The sequence below is a fragment of the Onychostoma macrolepis genome, chromosome 01, assembly GCF_012432095.1.
Source record: "Onychostoma macrolepis isolate SWU-2019 chromosome 01, ASM1243209v1, whole genome shotgun sequence".
Lineage (NCBI taxonomy): Eukaryota > Metazoa > Chordata > Actinopteri > Cypriniformes > Cyprinidae > Onychostoma > Onychostoma macrolepis.
In genome coordinates, this window is record NC_081155.1 from 12,351 (window position 1) to 34,445 (window position 22,095).

The following is a 22,095-nucleotide window of genomic DNA, read 5'->3' on the forward strand; positions in this document are numbered from 1 at the left end:
AGTCTAAATTATACAGAGATGTAAACATTTAAATATGAAATAGATCGCAGTCGTTATGTTTAGTGATATATTCTCTGATGGTGTTCGAGCCTCGAGTTTTATCTCGGTTCTCGATAGTTGTTGAACTTATGCTTGAACACATCGATTTTGTGTTTTGAAATTCAAGAGTATTGTAAACTTTTACAGCCTCGTCGCCCACAAAGTGCAAGAAATGTGTGGCACACGGCACTTTTCTGACTTTTTATCTGTGGTTTTCCATCAGGAGCGGGTTTAATATCTGAATACACATCTTCCAGTCTGCTGTGAGATTCACTTGGAGGTGAAGGTTGATGGTGTGTTATTGTGTTATTGTGCAGTCTTGAGTAATTGTTTATTTTTATGTTCATTTATATTGATTTTTGTAAATTCAGGATAAATTTAAGGGTCATTCTACAGAAACGTCCACTTTTGGTACGGCAAGATGTTTTAAAATGTATTTCTTTTTTAACATTTAAACTTAGACCACATTATTAGATTACCTTTTGACGTTATGAATACATATAAATGACAGCTTATTTATTTATTTAGCTTTTTTGTGCAATTATTTCAAGACATGACATTTTTTGTCACTGGTGTTACCTTTAGCAATATTAAAAGTTTTTATGAAATATTATTTCTTGATTTTTTTTTTCAGCACATGTAGTCAGAGTTACAGAAAAATAATGAAAATGCACAAAATAAGTAGATTTTGTTTTATTTATTTAATGTGACAGAAAAAACAGTACAGTAACACCAGTGACATACATATTGTTACGGGGCTGACGAGACGAGAGGCGTGCGGATCCATGTGCAGGCTTTTATTAGGCAGAGACGTGGTCATAACAGGCAGGGTCAATCAGTGGCAAACAGGTATCACATGGGTGAGACAAAGAGTAAACTAAGACAAGCGTGGGTCGACGATCGGCGAACAGAATCCAAAGGGGCGAGACAGGAGAGGTAGTCCAACAACGTGAGCGATAGTCCAGGCAGGGAAAACAATCCAAACAAAGGCTAGGCAAGGCAAGGCTAGGAAAACTAATAGGGCTCTGTAGGGCAGCAATAATGCGTACAATACTCGGCCCCGAGGGAGAGAATGTCCAGGGTTGAAATAGTGTGTGTGATTAGTGATGCTGTGTGATCAGGTCCTATTAGTTTTCCTAGCCTTGCCTTGCCTAGCCTTTGTCGGATTGTGTTTTCCCCTGCCTGACCATCGCTCACGTTTTGATTACCTCTCTTGTCTAGCCCTCTTGATACTGTTCGCTGTCGCCTGACCCACGCCTGTTTCAGTTTACTCTTTGCATTGCCTTTATATACCTGTTTGCCATTGTTTGACCCTGCCTGTATGACCACGTCTCTGCCTAATAAAGTCTGCAAATGGATCCGCACGCCTCTCGTCTCGTCAGCCCCGTAACACATATATACTGATCTTCACTGGTGGTATCCATAAGTTAACGCAATTTTATAAAATGTCTGCTGCAAGATATCACCACATGTTGTCTAGGGTTGTTCCGATTCCGATACTAGTATCGGAAATTTCACCGATACCACAAAAAATTCTGGCATTGGTATTGGCGAGTACTTGAACCCATGTACCGATCCGATACCATTTTCCTAAACAAGACCTATAGTTATGCGCGCTAGCTTTACTTAACGCTGCAAATCGGAAATCAATTCTTCTTCGCTGCCACAAGCAACCACTATTTAGAGCAGCGAAGAATAAATACAAACGTGCTAGCAAATCACCAGAAAATTACTCGCATATGCGACTAAATCTTCACCCTGGCCGACTAAATAGTGTATAATATTAGCCACTGGCTAATAAATGCTCAGATTTTAATTGCCAGTGTGTGAGTTGGAGGCTATGTATAAGTTTAGCACAGATATATTTTCACTCGCCGAACACTCTGACTGAGCGCTTCAGAGTTTCGCTCTCCGTCAAGCAATCTGTGCTATTTTTCAGATCATCTGAATGGATGCGCAGCGCACCTGTATTTGACGCACCGTAAGCTCTAGTGTGAAGTGCACGACTCGCCGTCGCTTTGCTTTTTTCCTCACATGCAAAGAGAGAGCGAGACAGATAGATAGAGAGAGAGAGAGAGTCTTAGATGTAGCGCGTCAATTCTGCATGGTGGTAAACAATATTCTTTCTTGTATTTTCCTGTCAAAATAACAGAGTTCCTTTGGAATTCTTCAGCTTTTAAGAACTGCCGGGTTCTCCGGTAGTAGGCGGAGCTAATGCACAAACGACAATCTCATTGGCTGATGCTAACCTATTATCGTCCCTGGTTTGATTTTAGCAAATCAGTTCATGCAAACGCAGACAACGTGATTAATATTCATGAATCCAGCAGCTTGTTAATCCTTAGTGCGTTTTATGTTGTTCTTAGTAGAATTCATAGTATGATTATTATCTTGTCAGTATTATTGATAGTTTTCCCCCCATTTTTTACAGAAACACTGAATGACCAAAAAAAGCACCACCACCAGTTCCATTAAAATGACTGTATTCATACATGGTTACCAAGTTTTAATTCTAATTGCTAAAGTTATATCATTAAATAATACTCGATTATCATAATACATTTATAATGCTTGACTGACTTGATGTTAAGAGTGTACTTTTAGATATTTAAATAGATGTGCCATTTTCCAAACATTATATATTATTATTTTTTTGTTTACTCGCCAGACTATATATCTCTATCTCTATCTCTCTCTCTATATACAGTGGGTACGGAAAGTATTCAGACCCCCTTAAATTTTTCACTCTTTGTTATATTGCAGCCATTTGCTAAAATCATTTAAGTTCATTTTTTTCCTCATTAATGTACACACAGCACCCCATATTGACAGAAAAACACAGAATTGTTGACATTTTTGCAGATTTATTAAAAGAAAAACTGAAATATCACATGGTCCTAAGTATTCAGACCCTTTGCTCAGTATTTAGTAGAAGCACCCTTTTGATCTAATACAGCCATGAGTCTTTTTGGGAAAGATGCAACAAGTTTTATAGTTTTATTTGGGGATCCTCTGCCATTCCTCCTTGCAGATCCTCTCCAGTTCTGTCAGGTTGGATGGTAAACGTTGGTGGACAGCCATTTTAGGTCTCTCCAGAGATGCTCAATTGGGTTTAAGTCAGGGCTCTGGCTGGGCCATTCAAGAACAAATCACGGAGTTGTTGTGAATCCACTCCTTCGTTATTTTAGCTGTGTGCTTAGGGTCATTGTCTTGTTGGAAGGTAAACCTTCGCCCAGTCTGAGGTCCTGAGCACTCTGGATAAGGTTTTCGTCCAGGATATCCCTGTACTTGGCTTCATTCATCTTTCCCTCGATTGCAACCAGTTGTCCTGTCCCTGCAGCTGAAAAACACCCCCACAGCATGATGCTGCCACCACCATGCTTCACTGTTGGGACTGTATTGGACAGGTGATGAGCAGTGCCTGGTTTTCTCCACACATACCGCTTAGAATTAAGGCCAAAAAGTTCTATCTTGGTCTCATCAGACCAGAGAATCTTATTTCTCACCATCTTGGAGTCCTTCAGGTGTTTTTTAGCAAACTCCATGCGGGCTTTCTTCCGTCGGGCCACTCTGCCATAAAGCCCCGACTGGTGGAGGGCTGCAGTGATGGCTGACTTTCTACAACTTTCTCCCATCTCCCGACTGCATCTCTGGAGCTCAGCCACAGTGATCTTTGGGTTCTTCTTTACCTCTCACCAAGGCTCTTCTGCCCCGATAGCTCAGTTTGGCCGGACGGCCAGCTCTAGGAAGGGTTCTGGTCGTCCCAAACGTCTTCCATTTAAGGATTATGGAGGCCACTGTGCTCTTAGGAACCTTAAGTGCAGCAGAAATGTTTTTGTAACCTTGGCCAGATCTGTGCCTTGCCACAATTCTGTCTCTGAGCTCTTCAGGCAGTTCCTTTGACCTCATGATTCTCATTTGCTCTGACATGCACTGTGAGCTGTAAGGTCTTATATAGACAGGTGTGTGGCTTTCCTAATCAAGTCCAATCAGTATAATCAAACACAGCTGGACTCAAATGAAGGTGTAGGACCATCTCAAGGATGATCAGAAGAAATGGACAGCACCTGAGTTAAATATATGAGTGTCACAGCAAAGGGTCTGAATACTTAGGACCATGTGATATTTCAGTTATTCTTTTTTAATAAATCTGCAAAAATGTCAACAATTCTGTGTTTTTCTGTTGTAGGGAGTGAAATTATTTCCTTTACGAAATTAACTCAGGAACTCACAGATACCATGCAATAAAGCCATGAAACTAACCTGGAGAAGAGATCTCCAAAGACAACAAAAGATCTCCAAAGAGAACAGCCAACACCACCCTAACCTAACTTATCTTCTTTGATCATTTATGACCCCTTCCTCACCCTGCCATCTCTGCATCTCCTCCTTCTCCCCAAAAGGGTTCACTCAAAGTTCATTAAGAATATGCAAATACCACATATCATGTATCTTGTGAACCTGTTGTTTTTCCCCTTCATGTTTGGTATCATTTTAAAGGTCTCGGTGCGATGGGTAAACTGGTCTCAATTTCACAGCAGTCACTTATATTATGGGAAATATTGGAAACTTAAGTTAAGTATGTGCTTCTGTTGTGGGCGGTCTCCTTTCAAAACCTGATAAACATTGCTCTACAGGTGTGACCATTTGGGGCACGAGAACAGCTCCTAGAGAGGCTTCTCATCCCCCATACATAGATCTAATCTGTTTTGGGGCAGAGAATAAATGTTTATGGGCCTTTTGTTCTGGTGGTATTTAAGGGAAAGTTGCAAATAAGTCGGCGCGATTTGTAGCCAGATCAGCCCGTAGTGTGGAGGGTATTTAATATGTTCCATACTATGTATCTTCTTCTTGAAGCCAGGTAAACATTTTGTTCTTAGATTCATCTTTGAAGAACTGTTATGTATTTTCTTATTTTTTAATTGGCTTCTTATTGTTTTATTATGTAATTGGCAAGATACGTTTACCTGAGTACATTTACATTTACATTTACATTTAGTCATTTTGCAGACGCTTTTATCCAAAGCGACTTACAATTTGGGGAACACATGAAGCGATTCATCTTGAAGAGGCAATTCGACAAAGGAAGTGCTTGTAACACCAAGTCTCAGGCATTGTTTAAATAAGTACAAGCTAGCAAGGAAGGAATAAGTAAGGAGAAAGTTTTTTTTTTTTTTTTTTTAATGTGTAGGTTGAAGTCAAGTAGTGTCGAAAGAGATGAGTTTTCAGCTGTTGCTTGAAGATTGACAGGGATCCAGTACTCCGAATATGGGTGGGAAGATCATTCCACCAGCCAGGAATGGTGAACGAGAATGTTCTGGAGAGTGATTTTGAGCCTCTTTGTGATGGTACCACGAGGCGCTCACTAGCAGATCTCAGATTTCTGGAGGGATGTAGATTCTTAATAGTGAGTGCATGTAGGCGGGTGCTGAGCCTGTGGTTGTTCTATGAGCAAGCATCAGTGTCTTGAACTTGATGCGAGCTGCGATTGGTAGCCAATGCAATGAGATAAAGAGAGGTGTAACATGGGCTCTTTTGGGTTCCTTGAAGACCAGTCGTGCCGCCGCATTCTGAATCATTTGTAGAGGTTTGACTGTGTTTGATGGAAGTCCAGCCAGAAGAGCATTGCAGTAGTCCAGCCTAGAAATGACAAGGGCCTGGACAAGAAGTTGTGCAGCATGCTCCGTCAGAAAGGGCCTGATCTTTCTGATGTTGTGTAGTGCAAACCTGCAAGATCGAGCAGTCTTTGCAATGTGGTCTTTGAAGGTCAGCTGGTCATCAAAGATTACACCAAGATTTCTGACCGAAGTTGATGGGGTAATTGTTGATGAACCTAACTGGATCGTGATGTCATGCTGTAGAGTTGGAGCGGCAGGAAAGACAAGAAGCTCAGTCTTTGCCAGGTTGAGCTGGAGGTGATGTTCTTTCATCCATGCCGAGATGTCTGACAGGCAACCTGAGATCCTTGCAGCTACCGTTGGATCATCTGGTTGAAAAGAGAGATAGAGCTGTGTGTCATCAGCATAGCAGTGGTAGGAGAATCCATGTGCCTGTATGATGGGACCCAGTGATGTAGTGTATGTGGAGAAGAGGAGGGTCCAAGAACCGATCCCTGAGGAACCCCAGTGACCAGTGTATGTGCTTTGGATACCTCCCCTCCCCAGGCCACCCTGAAAGACCTACCAGTGAGATAGGATTCAAACCAGCGAAGTGGAATTCCAGCGATGCCCAGTGATGAGAGAGTGGAGAGGAGTATCTGATGATTGACAGTGTCAAACGCGGCAGATAGATCCAGCAGAATGAGGACTGATGATTTGGAATGGGCTTTTGCAATTCGCAGGGCTTCAGTGACCGAGAGAAGCGCAGTCTCAGTTGAATGGCCACTCCTGAAACCTGACTGTTTAGCGTCCAGTTTGTTGTTCTGTGAAAGAAACAATGAGACCTGGTTGAAGACAACACGTTCAAGTGTTTTCGCTATGAATGGAAGGAGAGAGACAGGTCTATAGTTTTCTATAAGAGAAGTGTTTAATGTAGGTTTTTTGAGCAGTGGGGTTACCCGAGCCTGCTTGAACGCAGTGGGGAAGATGCCTGTGAGGAGGGATGTGTTGATGATGTGTGTGAGTGTCGGTAAGAGCGTGGGAGAGATTGCTTGCAGAAGGTGCGAGGGATTGGGTCAAGAGGACATGTTGTAGGATGGTTGGAGAGGAGAAGTTTGGATACTTCAGCCTCCGTCAGGGGACAGAAGGAGAAAATGGGAGGTTTAGCAGTGGAAGTGGTTGGTTGGGGGTCCTGTGTGCGTGGAGATGAGAACTGATCACTGATCGATCTAGTTTTGTCTGTAAAAAAGTAGCAAAGTCATCAGCTGTAATAGAAGTGGTGGGAGGTGGTGGAGGGGACAGAGGAGAGAATTAAATGTTCTGAAGAGATTACGCATGTCTGGAGCGCTGTTGATCTTGTTGTGGAAATGTGAGGATTTGGCAGTGTGGACATCAGCAGAGAAAGATGAGAGCAGAGACTGATACCTACTCAGGTCCGACGGGTTGTTTGATTTGTGCCATTTCTCTCTGCCGCTCTGAGTTTAGTCTGATGTTCACGAAGAACATCAGATAACCAGGGGTTAGAAGGGGCAGTCCGTGCTGACCTAGAGGAGAGAGGACAAATGTCGTCTAGACAAGAAGTTAAGGTAGAGCATAAAGTTTCAGTAGCTGCGTTTACATCCAGAGATGAGAAATGGGTAGGTGAGGGAAGAGAGGAGGATACTACAGAGGAAAGATGGGAAGGAGAAAGGGAGCGCAGGTTTCGTCTAAAAGTAACCGGTAGGGGGGTTGGTGGCACACGGGTAGCAAAATGTAGTGTAAATGTAATGAAGAAATGGTCCGAGATATGTAGCGGTTGTACCAGAATGTTATCTGCAGTACAATTGCGTGTGTAAATTAAATCAAGTTGGTTGCCTTATTTGTGCGTGCTAGTAGTGGTAAGGCGATTGAGATCAAATGAAGCTAGTAGCGAGTGGAAGTCTGTAGCATAAGGCTTGTCTAGGTGAATGTTGAAATCACCAAAGACTAAGAGTGGAATGCCATCCTCCACAAAAGAGGACAACAACCCGTCCAGCTCCTCTAGGAAGGTGGCTAGAATTTGTCCAGGGGGACGGTAGATTACCACAATCTGGAGTTTTATCGAGCTGATACAGTAATGGCATGACATTCAAATGAGTTGTAATTGCAAAGGGTAGAGTGGGTTGAGTATTTCCAATTGTGTGAAACGAGCAGGCCAGTACCCCACCCGACCAACTTGACGCCAAGTATGAGAGAAAGAGAAATTAGTAGAGAGAGCAGCTGGGGTTGCTGAGTCTTCTGGACGAATCCAGGTCTCAGTCAAGCCCAAGATGCTGAGAGTGGATTTTAAAGAAAAGGCAGAAATGAAGTCAGCTTTGTTGACGGCTGACTGACAATTCCAGAGACCCACAGAGAAAGCCAGAGGTGTAGTGGAAGATGTAGAGATAGGGCGTAGGTTAGCAGTATTACGTTGCCATCTGCGAGTGATGTTAGAGCGTGGCTGAGAGAGAACCGGAATGTTTTGGAGACACATGATAGAGGTAGAAGGAAAGAGGATAGGAGAGCAGAGTGAGGAAGGAAAAAGATGCTTAAGTGTGTAGCTCGGTGTCGTTACTCGGTTCAAGTCGCGCAGGAAAAGTCGCAGGTCTTTACACTCCTCGGTCTTCACACGATGAGGCTGAACACGACGGCTGAACGCTTCCGCAGACGCTTCCGCGTCAGCGCACACACCTCAAACAAATACACAGTCTACAGTGAAAAAAAGCTGTGGTCGCTTTTAATTAGCACAACCACCAGCCAATCGCAGGGCAATGGCTCAAATCGAAACTAACACTTCGCACTTAAGTGCAGGAAAGGAGTTTAAGCTAAAGGGCAGTTATTATAATGATCAATAAGTGCAATCAAAATATAAACCACAACGAAAAAGCAGAATAGAAATAGGTAGGAAACGAATTATTCTTTCCTAGCAACAAGGAATTAATTTAAACAACAGAGCTAAGAATGAGTATTAAAACACTTACGCACTGCCGTCTGTCTCTTCTGGTGACTAATCGCCTTCTCCCGGGTCTAACAGTGCCCGAGCAGTTTAAATAGTTTTACAGTCGCTGTGGTCGCTTTTAATTAGCACAACCACCAGCCAATCGCAGGGCAATGGCTCAAATCGAAACTAACACTTCGCACTTAAGTGCAGGAAAGGAGTTTAAGCTAAAGGGCAGTTATTATAATGATCAATAAGTGCAATCAAAATATAAACCACAACGAAAAAGCAGAATAGAAATAGGTAGGAAACGAACTATTCTTTCCTAGCAACAAGGAATTAATTTAAACAACAGAGCTAAGAATGAGTATAAAAACACTTACGCACTGCCGTCTGTCTCTTCTGGTGACTAATCGCCTTCTCCCGGGTCTAACAGTGCCCGAGCAGTTTAAATAGTTTTACAGTCGCTGTGGTCGCTTTTAATTAGCACAACCACCAGCCAATCGCAGGGCAATGGCTCAAATCGAAACTAACACTTCGCACTTAAGTGCAGGAAAGGAGTTTAAGCTAAAGGGCAGTTATTATAATGATCAATAAGTGCAATCAAAATATAAACCACAACGAAAAAGCAGAATAGAAATAGGTAGGAAACGAACTATTCTTTCCTAGCAACAAGGAATTAATTTAAACAACAGAGCTAAGAATGAGTATAAAAACACTTACGCACTGCCGTCTGTCTCTTCTGGTGACTAATCGCCGAGTAATAATAAATTGTTATATTTGATTTATTCTGATCTCTTCTGAAATCATTTTTTCAAGTAGATTAATGGTAGAGGTTTTTCCACAAATCTGCGTTCAGGACTGATCACACCAAAGCACTAGTGGATGAACCATGGGGAGCACTATGAAGGAGGCTTTGGATTTCTGACTGTCACTGGCTTAACACGGTGTAGCTCTCGTGATTATAGGAAAAATACACTCTTTGTTATGCGCATGCAGGCGCAGCTCACTTAAAGGTATTATAACCGCTCTGCACCCTCTGAGTAAGTTCAGAACTGACGAGTTTGTGTCGTGGATTCACTAAATAATCGGCCGAAGTATAATTCCTATGCGATACCTAGTCCCTAATGAACGAAGAATTGAAAGTATGAGATTTTCGGAATAATCAAATATCTAAATTAATGTACAATCAATATCTGTGATCAGTTTAATTATAAATATTGTCTAAATTTAATGATCACTTGAAATTGGAGTCAGATCAAGCACGGAGTTAGACTAAAATTGAAACTAAATCCTAATAAATTCAGAAGCGCAAGTAAAAGACCGAATATGCATTAAACCTTCGTCCAGGCCGCTGGATGCCGTTGTTTGGGCTAGCGGGTGGAGCCTTACACTGTCAATATGGGGTGCTGTGTGTACATTAATGAGGAAAAAAAATGAACTTAAATGATTTTAGCAAATGGCTGCAATATAACAAAGAGTGAAAAATTTAAGGGGTCTGAATACTTTCCGTACCCACTGTATATCTGTATCTATATCTATCTATAAAATAGTAGTATCAATTCATACAGGTCTAGTTGTACATACAGCTGTGTAACCAGATACACACCCAGGTATCGGATCAGTACTCGGTATCGGCCGATACCCTGAGCCTAGGTATCGGAATCGGTATCGGGAAGGGAAAAAGGGTATCGAACATCTCTAATGTTGTCAATCATGGTATACTCACTAAATTAATTAGTTTAATCCATTTGTATTATAGTTTTTTTTACAATTCCCTAACAATAAATGGGTCACACCAGTGACATCAACTAAAAGCTTCATATGAAATCATGAGATAAATGAGAATTTCTGATAACTGAAAAGAAACAGTGGATGTTACATGGGCCTTTCAGGAAACAGGAAGAAGGAAGTCAAGTGATGTCATCAGTGTGATTTTTATTACAAAATAACAGACTTTTCTTAAACAGTGACACAACTCCAGGGGACCACTGTTTTCATTATATATTTTATAATATTTATTCAGCATTTTTTTTTTATGTCATTCACATCATATATTTGATAGTTATGAATACATTATTGTATGTTAAATGGTAGAAAAACCTGTTTTTGACCTCAAAATAAAGCACTTCCCTGCTGTACATGGCTGCGGGGACGAGCAGTTTTGTGGTGTTTGGAATTCTTTATAATTAATTAAAAACAAATATTGCCACATTGATGGCTCAAGAAGGTGTAATTATTCAAATGACATCTTGTTTCATTTTAAAATATAAAGAAATTGTAACCCTAAAGTGTTTTTCAAGTGTAATATTTCTGTAAAGGCTAGGGACAGAAAAAATTTCCATAGAATGACCCATTTAAAGTTGTAGTTATTGTTTTTGTCATTTTATTTCAGTCTTAAATTGGCTATAAGTTTTAGTTTTATATTTTAATTTACGTTAACATTTATAGTGAAGGTTTTTTTCATTTTAGCTAATGATAATTACTCTGGTTTACACAAGGAATGCATCAAGCTCACTTCACTGTTGAGATAAATGTACTTTGCTGTCATCTATGGATCGGGCTACACAAAGATGTAAACATGTAAATATGAAATATATCTCTTCTGTAGGCCGCGGTGATCAGGTTTAGTGATAGTTTGATTCTGACATGGCTACAAGTGACCTGTGCTGGAAGAATGAGTGTGAATGTGCACGGGCTACGTTACAGGAAAAAACAGGGAAAACAAGTGAAAAATGTCAATTTAGGTTGAATTTGAGATTTTCACACAAATATTTGAACAATATAATGTGCTGCATGTGTGAGATTTGAGGGGTTTTCAGAAGCGCTTCAACAATGAAACATTAGCTCTGAAAATGCTCCTCATCAGATGTCATGATCAGTTAGTTGATGTGTGTCAATGACGTCACGTTACACACATCAAGCTCTGAACAGATGGATGCTTTTCTCCTGCTGCTGAAGTCAAATATGTTCAGTAAGACACAAGAGCATCAGTGAGCTCAGATACTGACGATGCTCATGAGGATCACTCTTCAGATCTTCTTCACTACAGTCAGTAAACCAGCACTTTATGATTCAGAAGAAAAGGATCCTGCTGCAGCTCCACATTCTCTTCATCGTGTGTGTAGCGTTAAGATTTACTGCAATAATCATCACAATATTATGTGTCATTTGTGCTCTTATGTCTCCATATGCAGGTGTGAAGTCAGTTTGTCATCATGGAGAACAGAGAGAGATCTTCATCTCCTGATCACAGCTGTGTGTCTCTGAAGAGTGATGAATCCATGGGTCTTCCTCTTAATTTCAGTAATGATCCAGTGACCTCTGACCCCAGGTGAGATATAATCCAGTGTTAAGGTCAATTCATGCTGCGCTGATAAACACTGGCCAGCGTGAACAATCACCGGATCACAGTTCATCATTTCTCAGACGCTCCACGAGTCGACAAGTGCTGCTTCAACATGTTCAATCAGAGAAACACACACTGAGCAACAGCAGCAGATTCAGACACACACTGATCCACAAACCAGAACGAGTGTGTTTCCACTGTTAGTGAACCACAGACTGTAGAGCTGTGTTCGGAGCATCGATACGACGATGTATCATCACAGAGATTTGATGCAGCTGTCTCAGTATCGATATCGCAGCACGTGTGCAGCAGTGGACCGCGCTTAATTTGAATACAAGAACACCGTTTAAAACAGAGTAGAAAAGTGCAAGGTTTCTAAAAAATTATGAATAGAGTATAATACAGGTGCATCTCAATAAATTAGAATGTCGTGGAAAAGTTTATTTCAGTAATTCAACTCAAATTGTGAAACTCGTGTATTAAATAAATTCAATGCACACAGACTGAAGTAGTTTAAGTCTTTGGTTCTTTTAATTGTGATGATTTAGGCTCACATTTAACAAAAACCAACCAATTCACTATCTCAACAAATTAGAAAACTTCATAAGACCAATAAAAAAAAAACATTTTTAGTGAATCGTTGGCCTTCTGGAAAGTGTGTTCATTTACTGTATATGTACTCAATACTTGGTTGGGGCTCCTTTTGCTTTAATTACTGCCTCAATTCGGTGTGGCATGGAGGTGATCAGTTTGTGGCACTGCTGAGGTGGTATGGAAGCCCAGGTTTATTTGACAGTGGCCTTCAGCTCATCTGCATTGTTGGGTCTGGTGTCTCTCATCTTCCTCTTGACAATACCCCACAGATTCTCTATGGGGTTCAGGTCAGGTGAGTTTGCTGGTCAATCAAGCACAGTAATACTATGGTCATTGAACCAGCTTTTGGTACCTTTGGCAGTGTGGGCAGGTGCCAAGTCCTGCTGGAAAATGAAATCAGCATCTCCATAAAGCTTGTCAGCAGAAGGAAGCATGAAGTGCTCTAAAATTTCCTGGTAGATGGCTGCGTTGACTGTGGACTTCAGAAAACACAGTGGACCAACATCAGCAGATGACATGGCAGCCCAAATCATCACAGACTGTGGAAACTTCACACTGGACTTCAAGCAACATGGATTCTGTGCCTCTCCACTCTTCCTTCAGACTCTGGGACCTTGTTTTCCAAATGAAATGCAAAATTTACTTTCATCTGAAAAGAGGACTTTGGACCACTGAGCAACAGTCCAGTTCTTTTTCTCCACAGCTCAGGTAAGATGCTTCTGATGTTGTCTCTGGTTCAGAAGTGGCTTGGTAGCCCTTTTCCTGAAGACGTCTGAGCGTGGTGACTCTTGATGCACTGACTCCAGCTTCAGTTCTCTCCTTGTGAAGCTCTCACAAGTGTCTGAATCAGCTTTGCTTGACAGTATTCTCAAGCTTGCAGTCATCCCTGTTGCTTGTGCACCTTTTCCTACCCAAATTCTTCCTTCCAGTCAACTTTGCATTTAATACAGGTGCTGGTCATATAATTAGAATATCATCAAAAATTTATTTCACTAATTCCATTCAAAAAGTGAAACTTGTATATTATATTCATTCATTACACACAGACTGATATATTTCAAATGTTTATTTCTTTTAATTTTGATGATTAGAGCTTACAGCTCATGAAAGTCAAAAATCAGTATCTTAAAATATTAGAATATTTACATTTGAGTTTGAATAAATGACCATCCCTACAGTATAAATTCTGGGTATCTCTTGTTCTTTGAAACCACAATAATGGGGAAGACTGCTGACTTGGCAATGATCCAGAAGACGAACATTGACACCCTCCACAAAGAGGGTAAGTCAAGTCAAGTCAAGTCAAGTCACCTTTATTTATATAGCGCTTTTACAATACAGATTGTGTCAAAGCACTTAACAGTATCAAATTGGAGGATAGAGTGTCAGTAATGTATAATGATAAGATTAAACACTCAATTTTCAGTTAAAGGCATTTCATTATTGAATTCAGAGATGTCATTGTCTAGCTCAGTTTAGTTTAAATAGTATCTGTGCAATCAAATCGGCGATAATCGCTAGAAATTAAGTGTCCCCAACTGAGCAAGCCAGAGGCGACAGCGGCAAGGAACCAAAACTCCCTCTGTGACAGAATGGAGAAAAAAAAACCTTGGGAGAAACCAGGCTCAGTCGGGGGGCCAGTTCTCCTCTGACCAGACGAAACCCGCAGTTCAAAAGTTTATATTTCTATTTTAATTTTGTTGCAATTTTTAACAATAGTAGTATTATGTAGTTAGGTATTTTATTATATTTTAGTTATTTTGTTATTTTTGGTTGATATATCTGGGATATATCTCTGGGGGTCATCCGGGCGTCCTGGTCTCCGCCGACGATCAGGGCCGCAGACATCACCTCCCGGCGCCGACCCACCATCTGATCGGACACGGACCGAGAAACAGACTAGGAAAGAAACAGACAAACATTAGCGCAGATGCCATTCAACCTACGATGTAACGAGTACATCGTGTGTTATGGGGAGTGTTCCCAAGTCACAGAAGGTCATTACTGAAAGGTGTGGCTGTTTACAGAGTGCTGTATCAAAGCATATTAAATGCAAAGTTGACTGGAAGGAAGAATTTGGGTAGGAAAAGGTGCACAAGCAACAGAGATGACCGCAAGCTTGAGAATACTGTCAAGCAAAGCCGATTCAAACACTTGTGAGAGCTTCACAAGGACAGAACTGAAGCTGGAGTCAGTGCATCAAGAGTCACCACACTCAGACGTCTTCAGGAAAAGGGCTACCAAGCCACTTCTGAACCAGAGACAACGTCAGAAGCATCTTAACTGGGCTGATGAGAAAAAGAACTGGACTGATACTCAGTGGTCCAAAGTCCTCTTTTCAGATGAAAGTAAATTTTACATTTCATTTGGAAATCAAGGTCCCAGAATCTGAAGGAAGAGTGGAGAGGCACAGAATCCATGTTGCTTGAAGTCTAGTGTGAAGTTTCCACAGTCAGTGATGATTTGGGCTGCCATGTCATCTGCTGGTGTTGGTCCACTGTGTTTTCTGATGTCCACAGTCAACGCAGCCATCTACCAGGAAATTTTAGAGCACTTCATGCTTCCTTCTGTTGACAAGCTTTATGGAGATGCTGATTTCATTTTCCAGCAGGACTTGGCACCTGACCACACTACCAAAAGCTGGTTCAATGACCATAGTTTTACTGTGCTTGATTGGCCAGCAAACTCGCCTGACCTGAACCTTGTCAAGAGGAAGATGAGAGACACCAGACCCAACAATGCAGATGAGCTGAAGACCACTATCAGAGCAGCCTGGGCTCTCATAACACCTGAGCAGTGCCACAGACTGATCGACTCCATGCCACGCCGCATTGCTGCAGTAATTCAGGCAAAAGGAGCCCCAACTAAGTATTGAGTGCTGTACATGCTCATACTTTTCATTTTCATACTTTTCAGTTGGCCAAGATTTCTAAAAATCCTTTCTTTGTATTGGTCTTAAGTAATATTCTAATATTTTGAGATACTGATTTTTGACTTTCATGAGCTGTAAGCTCTAATCATCAAAATTAAAAGAAATAAACATTTGAAATATATCAGTCTGTGTGTAATGAATGCATATAATATACAAGTTTCACTTTTTGAAAGGAATTAGTGAAATAAATCAACTTTTTGATGATATTCTAATTATATGACCAGCACCTGTATGCTTTACATTTACATTTTTACATTTATGCATTTAGCAGACGCTTTTATCCAAAGCGACTTACATTGCATTCAAGTTACAGTTTTTACATTTTATCAGCTCTTGCTTTCCCTGGGAATCGAACCCATGATCTTGGCGTTGCTAGCGCCATGCTCTACTATTTGAGCTACAGGAAAGATGCTTTGATACAGCACTCTGTAAACAGCCACACCTTTCAGTAATGAGCCTCTGTGACTTACCCTCTTTGTGGAGGGCGTCAATGTTCGTCTTCTGGATCATTGCCAAGTCAGCAGTCTTCCCATTATTATGGTTTCAAAGAACAAGAGATACCCGGAATTTATACTGTAGGGATGATCATTTATTCAAACTCAAATGTAAATATTCTAATATTTTGAGATACTGATTTTTGACTTTCATGAGCTGTAAGCTCTTATCATCAAAATGAAAACAAATTTTTTTTTTTAAATGTTTTACTTTACATGAAATGAATCTAAAATATATGAAAGTTTCACTTTTTGAAATGACTTACAAGAAAAAAATGAACTTTTTCACGACATTCTAATTTATTGAGATGCACCTGTATATAGGCAACAACAAGGTTTAATCTGGCCGCAGAGGAACACAGCTGGGTTGCCTGATATGAAGAGACGTCCCTGAAACAGAGCTTCACACTTGAGCAATACGGAAATATCTGCTAAGTGTGTTACTAATCTTTGTCAACCTGGCAACCATGTGTGCACTCACTCTCTCTTCACTGAGGATAAACACGCTTGCTTTCTGAAAACACCGGTTAGCTTGCAGTTTAGCGATCTACACTTAGATACTCTATTCTCAGAAAAGTGTAATTCATCAAGTGTTCATTTACGAGAGAGCTGTGGCTTTAATTGCTTTAGAAACAATGATGTTACCAGCTCCTTGTTGAGAGAGTAATGTAGCTCTTGATCGATTAAGCTATTTTACTGATAAAATTGCGGAGCAGCGCTGAGAAGTTTGTGTTGCTGAATGTCTCTGCGTATGTTACGTGATCTGTGTGAGTGACTGAACGTGAGATACAGTGAAAGATGGCGTGTTAGAACTCTTTTCATTTTTATTTTTTTAAACTTAGAGATTGTGTTGATTTGTGCAATGATAACCTACCATCAATGCAAATATGATTTTAAAAATATATTAGAATGAATACATTACAATATAAATTTATTAGAAAGAGTACATTATTATTTATGGATTAAAACAAGATGCTAACAGTCAGAATATTGTAGCTGGTGGAGAGAGCTCAATGTAAACATGAAACACATGTCATTATATTGTACTGTGGTACAGTTATGGAGGCTCTTCATAATGCAGAGCTCAACTGCTGCTCTGCCAATAGTTAGCAACGGCCCTAAAGTATGCAGTGTTTAATAAACAGCTGTTTTACTCAGTTCTGCTGAGGTGAAATTCAGTGCAGTCCTTTATTGTGATGCGTATCATATCGTGACTTTGCTGGTGATACGCAGCACTAACAGACGGACTCACAATTACAGCTGCTGCTAACCATCAGTTCAGAACTCATTCATCTGATGATTATTTCTTTGATATATTTTAAAAATTGAATATATTTTAAATTAAAAAGTAATAATACATTTTAATCATTATTTTAAAACATGTTATTCCTCATTATGTGCAAAAAAGGTAAAAATATAAGCTTTACATTCTAAACAAAAAATAACTGATTGCTTACCATTAAAAGCAGAAGATAAATGACTAAATTAAAAATAATAAACAAAAATAAAAGCACAAAATATTAACTTGAACAAGGTTTGAGAGACACACATTCACTCATTTGAACTATATTCTGCTGCTCCAACAGTTACTGTTACTGCTCAAATAAAAACACCATCACACACTCTACACCTACATTTAATTTCTGATGAAATATTCTCATGAATTTATTAAGTATAAATATTTGATCAGAATGTATATTTCAGAGTTATTGCTGTGTTTGACCTGCATGTGTTCAGCGGCGCTCCTTCACTGACGTCTCTGGAGTTTAACGGAGATTTCTTCTCAGGTTATGCAGAATAGAAATACTTTCTAACATTCACAGAGAAGCATTTAACCGTATGTAAGCTCTGCGCTGAGGAGAACACGTCTCTAAAGCATTAAACAGCAGACACGTCTGTCAAAGCACAACAGAACAAACCGCAGTAAACGCTTGTGCTTTCGTCTGAAGAGCTGAATATAAAGCGCTCTGATGTTTCAGACGACTTGCTCCTGCATCTTTCACACAGCAGCTGTTTTCATCAGTTTATCCAGAGAAATGTGTTATTCACTGATATAAAGTGATGAGACGGACGGATGCTTTCTGAGCACAGCGTTCAGACGAGACTAATCCATAATCACACTCACTGACCAGTATTATTATTATTATTGATTTGATCAGTTATTGTTGCAGCCCTGCTTATAATAAATGAAACAGCAGACAGAACTAAAGGAAGAATGATTTCTGTGTTTATCAGGATCTTCAGGAGGAGGAAGAGATCTTCATCACCAGATCACAGCTGTGTGTCTCTGAAGAGTGACGGATCCATCAATCATCGTCCTGACCTCAGTGATGAAGCAGTGACCTCTGACCCCAGGTGAGGATAAACGTGTAGTGATGATTGAACTGATTTATGGGAGTCAAAAACACACTCAATGCACACAGACAGAACTCGACACAATAAACACATGCTCCTACATTTACATATATTATGTTATTATACAATACATATTACTTCACAGATAAACTGAAATTATACTGAAAATACAAGAAGGACATCTCTATCGATTTAGATTTTAATTTATACATTCTTTATTTTCAGATATGTGTAATCAGTTGTTCTTGTGATATTTCAGCAGAGCAGATGGAGAGCGAAGCATCTCTGGAGGAGCCTCTGTCTTCTGTCTGAACAACACGAGCGTTACAGCGTCTCTGAATAAACATGATCAACCAGTGAATGATGAACTACAGAGAGTCAAAGACCAGCTCAAAAGCAGCATGAAGAACAAGTATGAGAGATTATTTGAGGGACTGAACCTCCAGGAGAATGAAAGCCTCCTGAACAGGATCTACACACAGCTCTACATCATAGAGGGAGAGAGTGAAGGAGTGAATGAAGAACATGAGGTTTTACAGATGGAGAAAACAGCCAGAACACAACACTCACAAGACACTCCAATCTACTGCAATGACATCTTTAAAGCCTCAGCTGAACCAGGATGTGAGGAGAAAGACCAGATCAAGACTGTTCTTACTAAAGGCATCGCTGGAATCGGAAAAACCGTCTCTGTGCAGAAGTTCATTCTGGACTGGGCCGAGGGAAAAGCCCATCAGGATGTAGATTTCATGTTTGTGCTTCCATTTCGAGAGCTGAACTTGATCCGAGATCATCAGTACAGTCTTCACAGACTTCTGCTGGACTTTCATCCTGAACTTCAAGATCTGGACTCAAAGATTTATGAGGAGTGTAAAGTTGTGTTCATCTTTGATGGTCTGGATGAAAGCAGAATCACGCTGATGTTTTCAGACGCTCAGAAAGTTTGTGATGTGACTGAGACTTCATCAGTGGGTGTGTTGATGTCAAAGCTCATGAAAGGAGAGCTGCTTCCCTCTGCTCTCATCTGGATCACCTCCAGACCAGCAGCAGCCAATCAGATCCCCTCCAAATACATCAACCGTCTGACAGAAATTCAGGGATTCAATGAGCCTCAGAAGGAGGAATATTTCAGGAAGAGAATCAGTGACCAGCATCAAGCCAGCAGAATCATCTCACACATCAGAAGAGCAAGAAGCCTCCACATCATGTGCCACATCCCCGTCTTCTGCTGGATCTCATCCACTGTGCTTCAGAAGCTCCTGGAAGAAGATCTGAGTGCAGAAATCCCTCAAACTCTGACTGAAATGTACATCCACTTCCTGCTGATTCAGATCAACAGGAGGAACCAGAAGTATGAAGACAGAGATCCAGAGAAACTCCTGCAGTCCAACAGAGAAGTGATTGTGAAACTTGCTGAAGTGGCTTTCAAACAGCTGATGAAGGGCAATGTGATGTTCTATGAGGAGGACCTGATTGAGAGCAGCATAGACGTCACTGATGCCTCAGTGTATTCTGGGATTTGCACTGAGATCTTTAAGCAGGAATCTGTGATTCATCAGAGGAAAGTCTACAGCTTCATTCATCTGAGCATTCAGGAGTTTCTCGCTGCTTTCTATCTGTTTTACTGCTATTTAATGAAGAACATGGAGCCACTGCATGAATTCAGATCTAACAGATTTGATGAAGACTCTCTGTATTATCCACTATCATCAGCAGTAGATAAAGCTCTTGAGAGTAAGAATGGACGTCTGGATCTGTTCCTGCGGTTCCTGATGGGCGTCTCACTGGAGTCCAATCAGAGACTCTTACAGGATCTACTGACACACACAGAGAACAGCTCAGAGAACATCAGAGAAACCACACAGCACATTAAAGACAATATCAAATATGATTATGATGGTAATCTCACAGTTGGTCAATCCATCAATCTGTTCCTCTGTCTGCTGGAAGTGAAAGATCTGACTCTGTTCAGAGAGATTCAGGAGTTTGTGAAATCAGACAAACACTCAGAGGGGAAACTCTCTCTGTCTCACTGCTCAACAATCTCCTACATGCTTCAGATGTCAGAGGAGCCGCTGGATGAGCTGAACCCCATGAAATACAACACATCATATGAGGGGAGAAGAAGACTGATACCAGCTGTGATCAACTGCAGAAAAGCTCTGTGAGTGTTTCATCATTAACTAAACTATCATATTTAATAATGAATCTGACACCTTTATAATAAATGTTCCTAAATGAGAGATTTTCTCCTAAATAACAGGCCAGAATCTTAAAGGAGTCACGACAGGTGTTTTTAATACAGTAGATCAGGACCGCTGCTGGCCAAATGGGTGCCCTAAGCAGGATTGTATTGTTGTGCCCCCTCCCTCAAATATTGTGGAAGTAAAAAAAAACCCAACAACACACACCTACTATAGGGGTCAAAATAGAACTTTAATAAAATATAAAAGTATATAAAAAATTGTAATTAAATTGTATTATTTACAAATTACAGTTGTAGCTCTGGACCAGTGGTTCTCAACCTTTTTTGGGCCAGCGCCCCCCTGCCCATTATTCAGGTCCCTCACCGCCCCCCATCAAATAAAACATAGTCTAATTTTCTTCACTGACTATTGAAGTTGATTATTATTTTATGTTTACAATGAGGACTGTTATTATATTTACTGTAGCATTCAAATGTATGGGGTTAGGGGTGGGCGATATGGCAAAAATATTATATCACGATTTTTTTTTAGAAATATCACGATTTCACGATTTTATCACAATTCTTTGTCATGTTGGTTTTACTATTTTGTCTGAGCAGTGCAGCCTAAATAATTTCCGTTATAAAGACAAATCCTTTCAAGGTATAAACATATAAAAAAGAATGGTGGATATTTAGGCCAAAGTGGACGAAGATAAAAATCTTTGTCATTATTTTATCTGTGTTATTAAAAATAAGAACAAAGATACACATTACGAATACACATAATATACAAATAAAACAAACAGTGCTTTATTTTCAGGTACAATAGGCATATTTAGCAGGAGCATTCAAGAAATTTAATGAACAAATACAAAAATAAAACACTTTATAGATTGATTCCTATTAAAGCGACTGTATTATTATTATTATTTTTTCTCTTTGCTTTTTGTTGTTTTAACATTAATAAAAATTCTGTCATCTGTCTGTCCATTCTGTCAGTGTTTTATATTTATACCATCATTTACTCACTCAAAATTAGTTTTAAACCTGAATGAGTTTCTTTCTTCTGCTAAACATAAATGCTATTCTGAAGAACGTGGAAAACCAAACAGTTGCTGGTCCACAGCGACTTCCATAGTTTTTCCTAAATTCAATGTGGACCAGCAACTGTTTGGTTAGCCACATTCTTCAAAATATCATCTTTTGTGTTCAGCACAAGAAATAAATTAATACAGGTTTGGTACAACATGTGAGTGAGTAAATAATGACAGAAATGTAATTTTAGGGTGAACTATCCCTTTAATTACAGTCGGCAGCATGTTTAGTTCTGTCCCTTTAAGACCTGCATCTAAGCCCGGTACACACCAAGCCGACGCCGACAAACTAGTGGCGACGAAAGCAAACTGCGGGGTCGGCTCACGTCGGCAGCGTCTGGGTCCAAAGTTGCCTTGACACACCAAGCCGACGCTCGACACCATAGACATAATATACGTAGACGCCTCATGACATGCTGGAACGTAATCCAGCGTCGCCGCCATATTGCTTGGGTCTCCTCCCTCTACGCTAGTCAACGGAGAGCGAGCAATTTATGCCCGTATTTTGTGCAGTTTAC

General features: G+C 40.3%; 1 protein-coding gene across 5 annotated transcripts in view; it reads left to right on the forward strand.

The window, feature by feature from the left end:
• The first annotated feature begins 50 nt into the window (after nt 1-50).
• The window catches only part of LOC131524005 (NACHT, LRR and PYD domains-containing protein 3-like), a 70,018-nt gene continuing 47,973 nt past the window's right edge, over nt 51-22,095 (forward strand). For 2 of the 5 annotated variants that reach the window (XM_058750741.1, XM_058750956.1), the window contains exons 1-4: nt 51-332; nt 11,769-11,905; nt 18,176-18,295; nt 18,555-20,459. In XM_058750741.1, coding sequence (XP_058606724.1) covers nt 11,790-11,905; nt 18,176-18,295; nt 18,555-20,459 — 2,141 coding nt within the window. In that variant the 5' untranslated portion in view covers nt 51-332; nt 11,769-11,789. Of the gene's footprint in view, nt 333-11,768; nt 11,906-18,175; nt 18,296-18,554; nt 20,464-22,095 lie in introns of those variants that run through there. The other 3 variants (XM_058750873.1, XM_058750813.1, XM_058751047.1) reach the window with 3 other exon arrangements.